At 43.8% G+C, this 12693-nt stretch overlaps 1 protein-coding gene across 1 annotated transcript; it reads left to right on the plus strand.

Moving 5' to 3' along the window:
• The first annotated feature begins 4072 nt into the window (after positions 1 to 4072).
• On the plus strand, positions 4073 to 12106 carry STEEP1 (STING1 ER exit protein 1). Its single transcript, XM_061560360.1, has 7 exons — positions 4073 to 4261; positions 5525 to 5642; positions 6677 to 6718; positions 7291 to 7432; positions 9073 to 9162; positions 10029 to 10118; positions 11668 to 12106. The coding sequence occupies exons 1-7, from the start codon at positions 4141 to 4143 to the stop codon at positions 11728 to 11730; spliced, it is 666 nt and encodes a 221-aa protein (XP_061416344.1). The 5' UTR covers positions 4073 to 4140; the 3' UTR covers positions 11731 to 12106.
• The last annotated feature ends 587 nt before the right edge of the window (positions 12107 to 12693 follow it).

Consider the following 12693-nt stretch of genomic DNA (forward strand, 5'->3'; position numbering starts at 1 on the left):
TTATTAAGCAATATCACAAGTATTTAAAAATCAGTTCCAAACCGATTAATTTATTTATTATTATTTATTTCAACTCAAAATTGTCTGGGAGCCATATGCCGTCACTGGAAGAGCCATATATGGCTCGCGAGCCATAGGTTCCCGACCGCTGCCTTAGAAAATCCGGTCATCCTCGGCGTGTCTAATTCCTGCAAAGACGGGATATTAATTTGCAGCTTAATTAGGAAATTACATCACCGCTGTTTTTTTATGCGCTCGTGCCCATCCAAACAGGCACAACGAGAACGGGGAAAGTGCGCACTAATTGGCTGTCACAGGAGGCGATCGCTGCAAAGTGGCCACAGAGAAGGCTGGAGCGTCTTTGGAAGAAAACTGGTTGAGAGACTGTCCGACTCGCTTACAGAGCCGCCTGCACTCCTGTCAACAGACTCATTATTGAGTCTCGCATATCGTTCTACGCTCTGTACATCAAGTTCAAGTTCATTTATTAGGTATAGCCCTGTGAGCCATTCGGCTCTTGAATCGGGTGCAACCGCAACAAACAAAAAACATGAATAAAAAACATATTAAAGTGAATATGTGACTAAGTGGAAACAGAAAATCCAAGAAAAGACAGCAAAGTATTGCAGAAAAAAACACCGTACACCAACGCTGTGTGTAAAAATCCCAGTGGGATGCAAGTCAAACAACAACAACCATAAGACAACTTAGATTAAGGCCATCAGTCACCCCCGTGCTTAGTGGCGCGACGTGAAGGTCTGATGCATTCCAACCACCAATCAACTGAAACCGCTCTGTGCAAAGTACTTGCAACAGTCTTCGCAAGTAAATGAGTGACGATCAACATGGCAGTTTCTAACGTGATATTGCAGATAACGGGGATACATTGTTGATGAGGGTATAATGGCAGACGAGAGTGATATTGAATAAGAGGGTGATATTGCGGATTAGAGGTTGTAAATGTAGATGAGAGGGTAAAATTGCGGATGAGAGGGTGATATCGTGGAGGAAATGGTGATATTGCAGATGAGAATGTGAAATGTCAGAAAATAGGGTAATGCAGTGTGCCTGCTGACGTCACGCATCCCTCCGCGTTGGCAATGTCTTAATCCAAGACAAGAATCCAAGTCTCGGGCGAAGCTTTTAGCGAGCGGCAAACAAGGTATTTACCGGGTAATATTTCACGCTACCTTTACCCAACCGGGTAATTGTTCTGTGCTACCTTTACCTTACCACGTCGACACCTTTATCTTTACCCTTTTATCCGGTAAAAATGGTAAATTACCTTACCTTGCCGAGGCCTACATAAGAGGGTGAAATTGTGGAAAAGAGGGTGATATTGCAGATGAGAGGGTTTAACTGCGGATGAGAGGAGATTTCAGACAAAAGGGCAAAATTTCGGATGAGAGGATAAACTTGCCCATAATACCGTATGGTATGCCAAAAATCAGCTGCTCATCACCTGCCATCATAATGCAGCTACTTTAGAAATGCGTTCAGTTTATCTTTGCATACCTAAACCAAGCAGATGGTTTTAGTGTGCTCTAAGCTATTGCTTTTGTATCAAAATCTTCCATGTACAAATTCGCTATCACAGGAGACAAAGGAGAGCCCATTGCTGCTCCTTCCTTTTGTTTATAAGTAAGACTTCTCCACAAATCTGGCTGTCGCCTGATGAAGCTAGTTGTAATTACTGGCGAAACGTCGTACTCAGTTTGTAAATGTTGTGGCTTGGCTCTCCAACACACCGGTGTGCTGTATTAGTGACATGTTCTGCCTACATGACAACCCTTACTAGTTGGCTGTGTCGGGTGGTGGCGGGTTTTAACGACACATTTATATATTTATGAGATCTAACCAAAACACCTCTTATGGATATTGGTCACGAAAGCCTACGTATTAAACATAGTGTGTATGTTGAACTTCTTTCGCACTGTATGTAACCAACCGTGCTAATTGGAGGTGCGGGGGAAGGATAAACTAAACACAAAAAGCAGTTCTAAAGAAATATCTTCAATTTAGATGTAAAATTTCATAGCAAGTGTCTTTTCAATATTGGAAGAGGACTCTTTTGCGCCTTTTGGCGTCATCTGGTCCAACACCATGTGAGGCTAGGCTCTAAGAAAAGCTGTCTCGGGTGTGGACCAATCAATTTTAAGGACAGTGCATACATTATCAGAGTTGTGTTTTTTTTTTTGCATTCCGACCACCGGTATTGTGGTCAATGCAAACATGACTCCTTGTAAAAAAAGGTGTCAGTTTTGTTGCCAGATAAAAGGGTAAAAAACCAATTATCATATTTTGCTACTGGCAAAGGAGGTTCCAATGGTGTAAATGCTGACCCCGTGCTCTCATACTCTGATGGTGCATTGTCTTTGAGTTGTGCGCCTTTTGGCATCATCTGGTCCAACACCATGTGAGGCTAGGCTCTAAGAAAAGCTGTCTCGGGTGTAGACCAATCCATTTCAAGGACAGTGCATACATTATCAGAGTTGTGTTTTTTGTTTGCACCGCAGGTATTGTGGTCAATGCAAACATGACTCCTTGTAAAAAAGGTGTCAGTTTTGTTTGCAGATAAAAGGGTAAAAAAACAATTATCAGTGTAATGACTTTTCCCACCACGCTATTTTCGGCATGAGCAGATACAGTATAATACAAAACTAAACTTTTTATTATCCCAGGTGAGGCCCATTGAGTTATAGAGCTCTTTTTCAGAAGCGACCTCGCCAAAAACTAAACGAATTGCCTTATCATGTGGAAATGTAAAGAAGCCAAATACTCTAAAGGCGTTTGTAAATGTAGAACGGAAAAACCGGAGGACCCAGTGAAAAATCCACGCGACAACGGGGAGAGAGACATCACAAACTCAAAATATACAGCAGGCGTCAGGATTGGGATCGAACCCAAGACTTACTGTATACCAGGCGAAGTAGTTAAGTAATTAACATAAATTGATAGAGTACTATTAATCAGCCACATGTTTAATATAATACATATGTACCAAACGAGAGTAGCGTACAGGTTTTCTTAAACATTGTTTATGAGGGATGTTAAAGATTCCGTGACATTGTTAGAAAGAGTAGGCCATTGCGTGCCCGCATCAAGTTGCAGATTTGAAAAATGACCCGATTTGGATTCGAACAACATCGGGGCCCCCTCCTGTGAAACGACTGCCGATTATGTCTGTGAATCACAGCAGCGCCTTTCGCGTTTCATCGCCTCACACTTTTAACAATGACGCAAACACCACAAATGTGTGAAATGTCCCATCATTGTTATCGCTGGACTGTGGGGAATATCGATGTCCAGCAGTCATACCTGTCAACCCCTTATTAGTGCCTTATTACAGACCAATTTAGACCATATTGGTCACCCCATGCCCTTATGAATCTCAACGTCCATCCTACAAAGACCCATCACAAGCAGGGCCGGGGCTACAGGTACTGTGAGGCCCCCAGTAATATTTACAAAAGGAAAACAAAGTTAAATGATATTTAAGGCCTCGGCACAGAGTCGTTGTCCTTCTGTTTGTCTTGGTGTGTGTCTTTGCGTCTCTGCATGTGTCTGCCTGTGTTGTTTCCGTGTCTGTGTTTTATCATTCATTCTTACCTGATGGTTGCTTGTGTTGCAACCGAAACGTCGTATTCTATTATTTGATTTTCTACGTGACTTTACTGAAAGAACCAAAGAGTAAAGTTAAAGAAAAATAACATTTATTTTTACAAGGCTAACAACAAATAAAATTCAGCACGTGCCTTAATCCGGCCCTGATCACAAGGGAGAAACACATACAGACAGACAATTGCCCGTATTGAAACGTCTGTACGCCGTATGGACCTCAAAACTAAATTTCCCTGTACAAGAATACGGGGTTAAAGCGTATGGGTTGACACGGTATGACATCGACGCCCAGCAGTTTAGCAGCACGTGGCCTCTGGTGATGGCGGCCCGATACACTCGCTACGCGTTTCCGTGACGTCATTTTCCGAAGTGTCGGAGCTCGCGGCTGTGTCGTCATCACGCTAAGTGACGCAGAACCAAAAATCTTGATGACGTCACTCCAAAAGGCGTTTGATTCTTCGGCTTCAATCGCCATTTCCTTCCCAGCAGCGGCGGGGGTGGACGCGGCGACTGCGAGCGATGCCGAAGGTCGTGTCGAGGAGCGTTGTCTGCTCGGACACTCGAGACCGCGAGGAGTACGAGGGCGAGAAGCCACTGCAGGTCTACTACTGTCTCTGCGGACAGATGGTACTCATTATCGGTACGACGTGGCTGAGGGCCTTGGTCCGCGCGCGCGCGAAGCCTACGGTGTTGCCTGAGTTGTGCCCGGGGCGATCGGTGCGGTGTTAGGGGGGAGGGCGGGGGGGGTGCTGTCCGTGTCGTACGGTGTCGGCGTGGGACTAGCGCATTAGGTGTCTTGGCTTTCACGACAACACGATGAATTCCCTGAAGCTCCGTCTCTTTTTTTTTCATGCTATCACAAAAAAACACTTGTCGATACAGTTATCACCTGTGGTGATGTAATATGCGGGGAGCGGTAGTGTAGCGAATTGGATTCCCTCCTAAAGGCCAACACCGGTGACGATTATCGGAAGCCGTTTTGGGCCTCTCCTAGGTCGACTCGGCCTCAAATGAGTACCTGGTGCGGTGTGTAGACATCGCTACTGGGGAGACAAAGGCGGTCGGTCGTGGTGTTGACCACCCACTCGTGTACCGTGGCGGCTTTAATAACAGTCTGTTAAGGCCATACGGGGGATCCTTGTCTTTGGTGTAACTTGTATGCTCATCCACCACATGCCCAAGCAGCTTCTGTTTGGCCGGATAGATGAGGCTAAACGGGCGCGGCACGAGCGAGAGAAGAGTAGGGCTGATGTGGAACAAGATGATATGGAGCTGAGTGGACTTGCCGACGACTGACACCAGCGGTGTCAAGATCCCCCTCTGGAGGAGGCTCGTGAAGGACGCTGCACCTGGGCTGTTAGAGGCGGTCGCTCACAAACAACAACAGCGGAGGGCAGAGCAGCGACGCTCCACGATGAGCAGAGCGCCGGGCGACTAAATTGAGAGTGCTTTACTGCGTTGCATGGTTTCAACTTCATATACAGGTTGGGAGTCCACTCAAACCATCATGACTCCATGGTTGTCAAAATGAATACTGTACAAATTTGTGAGACTATACAGCAGTGGGTGACCTTTGTAAATACTGCTCTCTGTCGTGGACATTTAACATTTCCACTCATGCCTCATGGCTGCCGATAAATGAGCCCCACGTATGTTTAAACAGGGATAACATATAATAATATAGTTTATGTTAATTAATATAGCGCCTGGACGAAGGCGCTGAAGAAAAATTAGCTATTTGTACAGCAAAAGTATGATGAGATGAGTTGATGAGAAGGATGGTAGTTAGTGATCATGATGATGCGTGAAATATACGATGATGAAAGTGACAATTAGTGGTTAATATTGATACAAGTGGTTGTATGGGGGAGCGTGATATATGTATTTGTGTCTTCGTGTTCAGATTGCCAGATGGAAAAGCTTCCGATGCGCCGCAGGGACGGAGCAAGAGTCATAGACTCGTCAAAGCATGCACACAAATTCTCCAACATCGAGCCTGAACAGACCGCATACATCCGCAGGTGAGGTGTGGATGATGGGGACCTTGGTAGTGGCTTGGCGTTTGTCAGTGATCTCTTGTTTCTGAAGCATGTGTGCGCACCTGAAAACATGGCCCACTGATACATTTTAAGTGTATAGTACAGGTAGACCCTATTAAAACGATCGAAGCATTCTTGAAAATCTTCATGTAAGGTGAAATCGTGTGAATCAACCATGCAACGTTGATCGTGGGAGTTTAACCATCCTTCAAGCTGGTCCGTGTGTGGGTTTATGAAAGTTGCCAAAACGCTTCATGTTTGTAACCCCTTTAATGCTCAACTGAAATTAACATCCCAAATAAATCCAAGTTTTCATGGAGAACCAGAGCATCAAGGTGAAAAAAGGCATCCAGAGTGGCAGTAGTTTTATTGCAGACAGAGCAAGAATTCGAGACTGCGTTGGAAGTGAGGGAGAGGGAGGGGGGTGAGCCAAGGAGGTGGAAGCGCGAGGTGCGCAGCCCCTGCCGCGGCAGCCACATGCACGGCCATGGCGACGGTGTCTTGGGCGTTGACCTCTCGCGGCAGAATTCATGAAAGCGGCCACTGGTGGACAATGACGGGTGCTGGCCAGACCCTTGAGACTGGAAAGGACCGTCTCCAGAAAGGAAACAGGGTTCGCATTCAGGTGGACTCCCACCAAATAAATGCTTGAAGCACGGTGGTAGTAAATTTCTGCAGACAACTGATGTAGTAGCCAGGCAGCCACACGGACTGAGGGGTGGATTGACCACCTGTAGAGCAGAAGTACAATTCTATGGCGGTGTGGCGTAGCGATAAAGCTGCCAGGCCAAGGAGGTTGAGTAGCCAGGCTGGCCATATGGCCCAAGAGCAGGTCGACCATTGCAGGGCATGAACGCAGCCCAAGGGCCTATGAAGCAGCCATTGCAAGGTGATAGAGCGGCCCAGCAGAGAGTTGACCTCATCAAACTATGAGATTAGGCCGGTAAAGGGACTCAGGCGCAGAGGCCAGCCCCAATGTGCATTGTTTAAATATCTGTTTTCAACTTGTGTTACAGGGAGGAGGGAATCGAAAAGCAGTTCCGCAAAAAATGCAAAAAGTAAGTTTTGTTTTTATCAATGTCAGTGATTGTGTGAGGTGTTTTAGTGAGGAAAGACTTGATTATTTTGTCAGCTATATCAGTGTGATTTGAAGTAAAGTTACATAGTGAAATGAGGCAATGACCGTCATCCTCACAAAGTGTATTTCTATATTTTGCTCTTGGCAAAAGATGGCAAACACCCTTGCCCAACTGCACATTTAAAGAGCCAACAAGTTTTATTAATCGGGTTGTAAAAAGAAGTCAACGTTTATGAACAATAAAGCTAGAATATGGTGACAAAAATAAATGAATTATGGCAACGTTACATATGGGTTTGAACAGCTGCACTTTCGATGTGAGCAACCAATCTTGCTTATGTTGAGAGGTTAATTGTATCACACATGAATAGGGATTAAACATCAGAGCCTGTACGGATAAGTGTGGGATCAGTTAATTTCGTAATGCACAGAAAGTAGGTTTTTTTTTTTCTCCAAAGTCTGCGAAGCTTTGTGGAGTATCTTGTGTTTTTAAAGCGTTTTGTATCAATGTATTTAGTTATGGATATATGTATGTATGTATGCGTGTCCTAGATGTGGGCTACTTTTGTGCTACCAGCACGTGGCACGTGATGCCACGGTAACGTTCATGGTGCATGGGGCCGTGGCGAAGGCCGGGCAGGGTGTAACCGACATCAACATCTACAGGCAGCAGACCCCTGACAAACCAAAGAAGGTACAGTGGCTCACAGGAACACTTACATAAAGCTCAAATGTGCATGGGTATATACACGGAGAAAGTGTAACACATGCATCAAGCTCAAGAAGGCACAGAGACACATCGTGAGTGGTGTCTGACTTTGAGGTCCTCACACACCAGGCTCCTCTTGTCAGCCATGCTTTTGACAAAGTTTTGGAGCTCGGGATTTTTCGGTATTTGGCCCTTAGATTTGGAATGATCTGCCTGAAGAACTGTGCCTGACTGCTGAGGTTCTTTTATTAGAAATAAACTTAAAACGTATTCATTTCTTATAATATGTTGGATAAACTAGAGAAGGTTTTTTTTTTTTTTAATCTGGATGATGCTCTGAAACCATTTATTGGATCTGCTTAAAAACATAAATAATAATAAGACAAGGGTATCCTGTGTATCCAAGTGCTATTAGCAAGTACCTATTAAGGGCTACATGATACATGAGGGGATGATTTAGCCAGCACTACTCCTAGCCACCTTTGTCTCCCCACTAAAGGTTACACACTCAACAGAAAATTGTATGAGGCTGATTCGACAATATAGGTACATATGTGACTTGCCACTAATGTTTGCAGTGGCCAAGAATCAAGCTTAGTTCGCCAAGTTTGTATCATAGTGCGCTTACCACTGCAACACCGCTTGCCCATGCATTGACACACAATTAGGTCCAAGAAGACATTCCCAGTATAGCTTTAACAAACTGTTGGGTCCAGTGCTGTTAGCGAGCATCTATGAAGGCCGACACTGCACACAAGAGGGTAAGTGGCCAACACTACGCTCGGCCGCCTTTGTCTCCCCAACGGCGATGTTTACACACCACACCAGGTACTCATTTGAGGTTGAGTCAACCTAGGGAGGCCTAGGACCTGTTCAGATAATCGTCACTGGTGTTACCCGTGAGCGGGAATCGAACTTTGGTTGCTGGGTTTGTTACGCAGCGTGCTCACCGCTATACTACCGCTCCCATCAACACACACAGATAAACAAAAATACTAAGATTCCTTTTATAGCCATACAGACTGTTGGTGCAAGTGTTGTTAGTACCTATTCAGGCTGGCAGAGCACTCAAGGGGGTTGTATGGTCAGCACCACTGGTGTTACCCATTGCAGCAGGTACTTAATTAAGGCCGAGCCATCCTAGGAGAAACTAACGACAGGTTGATCACTGTCCCACTGCTCCCAGCAAAGAACACACAGGGACATGTGAAAGAAGGCACCGCATATTGGGATACATGGAAGCACAGGGAGATGCAGCAGAACTTAGATGATATGGGAACAATACCTGATAAGGTCGGGTCACATTGTGTCATGTAGTGTACAATTTGGTTGTAATGCACAATTATGTCATATGCCTGTTGTGTCCAGTCTGAAGTTGTGGTGTTTATTTGTTGTATGTAACGTAGTCTTTTGTGGTTATGTCATCATCCGGTCTTTTAGTTTGTCTTTATGGTTTTGATTTCTACTGGTATGTAGTTTATGATTGACACTTGTGTGTTATGCTAACCTTGCAATTGTGTTCTGCATGTGTAGGACATGTTGTGTATGATGAGTTGTCATGTCGTGTTTTGTATTTAATCTGCAGCCTACATATGCATGCAATGTATCATGGTCATGTTTTACAGGTCATAATGACGCGTCGCACGAAGGACATGGGGAAGTTTGGTTCAGTCACCGTTTCTACTATAGATGAAGAGGAAGAAGAGATTGAAGCTGTAAGATCACAAACAACACAATGAGATGCAACTAAACACGGCAGAACAAAGTTACATGAGCGCATCACTTAAATTTCGATTTAAAGCTTTCGTGACTGCAGGGATTCATCTTCTTGGTTCTTTCGGTAAAGTCACGTAGAAGGGAAGTAATATTTTATTATGTTTTATTATGTTTTATTTTTATAATTTTATTACTTCCCTTCTACGTGACTTTACCGAAAGAACCAAGAAGATGAGCGCATCACTTATCAACATAATGTGACATTTCAGTATGGCATGATGGCACGTTATTTAACCACTACCCAAAGTAACAACACCTCAACACGTGATGAAACAAGGAAATAACATGACACAATGGGATGATACCATGACATAACACTACAGCAACTTTTATTTATTGATAGCTTTATTAATCCACCGCTGGACAAAGGCAGCCTCCCATGCTTCTCGAGAATACATGTCACGGCAATACATCGCAAGTGGTATACTGCAGCACAGTGGCATAATTGAACAATTAAATAACACGATAGACTTGTGATGCAACTTGGCCAAATGATAAGATATCTTGAAAACACTTATGCTTATAACAGTAACATGACACGTGCAATGTGATAACAGGATTACACCAAGATAAACTATCATGACAACAATTCATTACCTGATGACATGACAACATTTTCATCACATTACATGATAGAAAAAACACATAATGACATAACATTGCACAATTATATTTTGTAATGCAACAACTTGTTCAGGTAACAAATTACATAATAGTATGACACAGAGGACATGACAGTAGCTTGACATTTGTGCTTTTTGTATTGTATGTGCTGTGTGCATGCTGTGCATATTGTGTGTCGCAGAGGGAGATTGCCGATTCCTATGCCAGCAACGCAAAGGTCATAGAGAAACAACTCGAACGCAAAGGCATGAATAAGAGACGTGGAGACATGGTAAGGGCAGCAACACAACAGAAAAACAATAACATGATGCAACAAGATGTATTGTGATTGCTGGCTGGAGGGGTTTGCCCTCGCTTTGACTAGGAATAGATCTCGAGGGATTAAAGCTCCGTGGACGATCTCATTGACATTGGGGGTTTGCAGAGACAGAATAATTTCCCTCCCAGCCCCTCTGCACAGAAGATTAATGCTTTGGAGCATCCTGTCCCTGAAAGTGGGGGGAAGGAAATTATGTGGCCCAGCTGGAAGAAGTCAGGCCTGGAAAGGGTTGGGGTTCTCCTGTCTCGGGATGGTGGGGTATTGTCAGTTTTAGGTCAAATTTTTCCTCACCCCCCACCTTTTCAGATACCTCCAAATCAGAGATGCTATTCTAAAAGCCCCTGATAAGAATATAAGCGAAACTCTGTACCCAATCATAGACTGGTTGAAGGTACCCAAGACCAAATATAAATTTTAAGAGGTATACTGCTTGTTAGGCTGTAAGGGGTCTGTACCAGATCAGCGACCAGGAACCTCTAGAATAGGTGTTTGTCCCATGAGGTTCCACTGGAAAAGTAGACTCAAATCTGGCAAGCAATTTTATTTGGCCCAAGGTCGATGCTACTAAAGCTTATCCAGTTTATATGTATACATGGCACCTACACGACAAATGAAAGGAGAGCTAAATTCATGAAGGTCTCCCCAGATTTCCCCAGATGCCCCCCTGGTACAGTGCAATCCTATCGACATGCCTTCTGGTCATACACAGATGTTGCTAAACTCTACCAGGAGGTTGCTCCCTTTTTGAACGACATTTGTGACACCACTCTCTCCATCAATCGAAGCTACTCTGTGGGGCCTAAAGCTGGACACTTTCCTATTGTTATATTATTGAATAGTGATTCTGAATCATGATAATTCATGTAATAACAGAGAAGGGTGGGAGGGGATAAAGCATTACTTGCCGAATGAACACGGGTACGAACATGTTGGCATGATGCTGGTAGGGGGTTGTTTGGAAGTCTGTTGTGCAGGAGGATTCTTTGATAGAAATATATACGAATATATTATGGGCTTTTTATATTCCATGTTTTGTTCTAATATCGTAGAATACTATATCACTTGATAACATGATCTCTATTAATAGACTGGCACAGACTCTACAAGCATACATGTCACTGTATGCGTTCTACAGGGACGCGCTACGCGAGGCCTGCCTGTACATACAGCTTGAATTATTCTTTGGTTTTTTCGGTAAAGTCACGTATAAAAATAAAATAATAAATAAAATATTATTTTATTTTTATACGTGACTTTACCGAAAAAACCAAAGAATAATTCCTGCAGTCACGAAAGCTCCAAAATTAAGCTTGAATTATGTTAGTGTGTATGTCGGACCTCTTTCGCACTGTACGTAGCCAACCATATGAATCGGGGGGGGGGGGGGGGGGGGATATGGGAGTAAAATGACTTCTGTTTGTTTCTTCATCCCCTGCTTTTGTTCCCATGTCTGTCTACCGTTGTCCCCATGTTTATGTATGTCCCTGTTTCTCTCCCCCAGATGGAATCTGAAGCCAAGAAAGCAAAGTTGAAAGGAACCCTGATAGACAACCAGTTCAAATAGCACCCTTGCAATACATACTGTTAATATTTAACCATCATCTTCAGAGATAGCCAGTTAAAATAATACCCTCACAACACATCCTTTTTTCAACACTCTCATCACTGAGCACCAGTATAAAAAACACCCAAGTACCACTCACAACACCTTAGCCCAGCCATAACCAAAACTGTGGACATTCAAGGAGAACATTTGTTCCATAGTGTAATTCATCTTTGCCATGATCTCATCCTTGCATGAGTAGTGGTCTTACCCTTTCCCTGAATTTAATGCTTATATGGTTTAAATAACATCAACCAATTGTTATGAGGAATGGTGGCATCTCTAATATTGATTGTACAATTGTTTTGAAGTATAATAAATGCTTTCATTGTAAAATTTTCTCAAGTGGATAATAATAATACACTTGTTTTGGTGGTCTACATCTCAAATTCAGCGACTTAAGTTGGGTTTAGTGACTTGGAAAATGGAAACTGGTGCACTACAAGCAACTGCACCTTTGCCAGGTTGCATGAAGTAGATGAATGGGGACTGAATGTGGACAGCGTAAGGAAAATGTGGAGTTTTCTTCAAGGATCTGTGAGATTGCACTATCCAGCCTGATGAAAACCAGGGAAATCCAGCCTGTTTCAAGCCGGCACAAGTATACTTTCAAAGAGGTCCGTGTGGAATGACGGACCAGGCAACTTCTACCCAGTTCAATGAAAGAATGCTGATCGACAGGCGCGAAGCAAGACCTGCAACTGCAAAAATCGAGCTGGTCAAGAGCATACTGCCCTGGTGTGGAAATGTCCTGCTTAACTGCCCCTTTGTACCCATGAAGTTGAGGTTGTGGTATTTGATGACATAAAATTCCAAGTCAGGTGCTTAGTTTTAGTGGAGTGATGGTAAGGCATCCATCACTCGGCAACTATCAGTCCATTTGAATATAGAACATGGTTGACAAGTCGGCAGCCATCCCTTGGC

This window comes from Lethenteron reissneri, chromosome 26, assembly GCF_015708825.2.
Source record: "Lethenteron reissneri isolate LAM-NWPU_2019-01 chromosome 26, ASM1570882v1, whole genome shotgun sequence".
Taxonomy (NCBI): domain Eukaryota; kingdom Metazoa; phylum Chordata; class Hyperoartia; order Petromyzontiformes; family Petromyzontidae; genus Lethenteron; species Lethenteron reissneri.

Bases quoted from the DNA above. Each gene is read 5' to 3' on its own strand.
- STEEP1 (XM_061560360.1), top strand. From the start codon at position 4,141: ATGCCGAAGGTCGTGTCGAGGAGCGTTGTCTGCTCGGACACTCGAGAC. The intron at 5,643-6,676 runs GTGAGGTGTGGA...CTTGTGTTACAG, and splicing joins CAGACCGCATACATCCGCAG to GGAGGAGGGAATCGAAAAGC. The intron at 9,163-10,028 runs GTAAGATCACAA...TGTGTGTCGCAG, and splicing joins AGGAAGAAGAGATTGAAGCT to AGGGAGATTGCCGATTCCTA.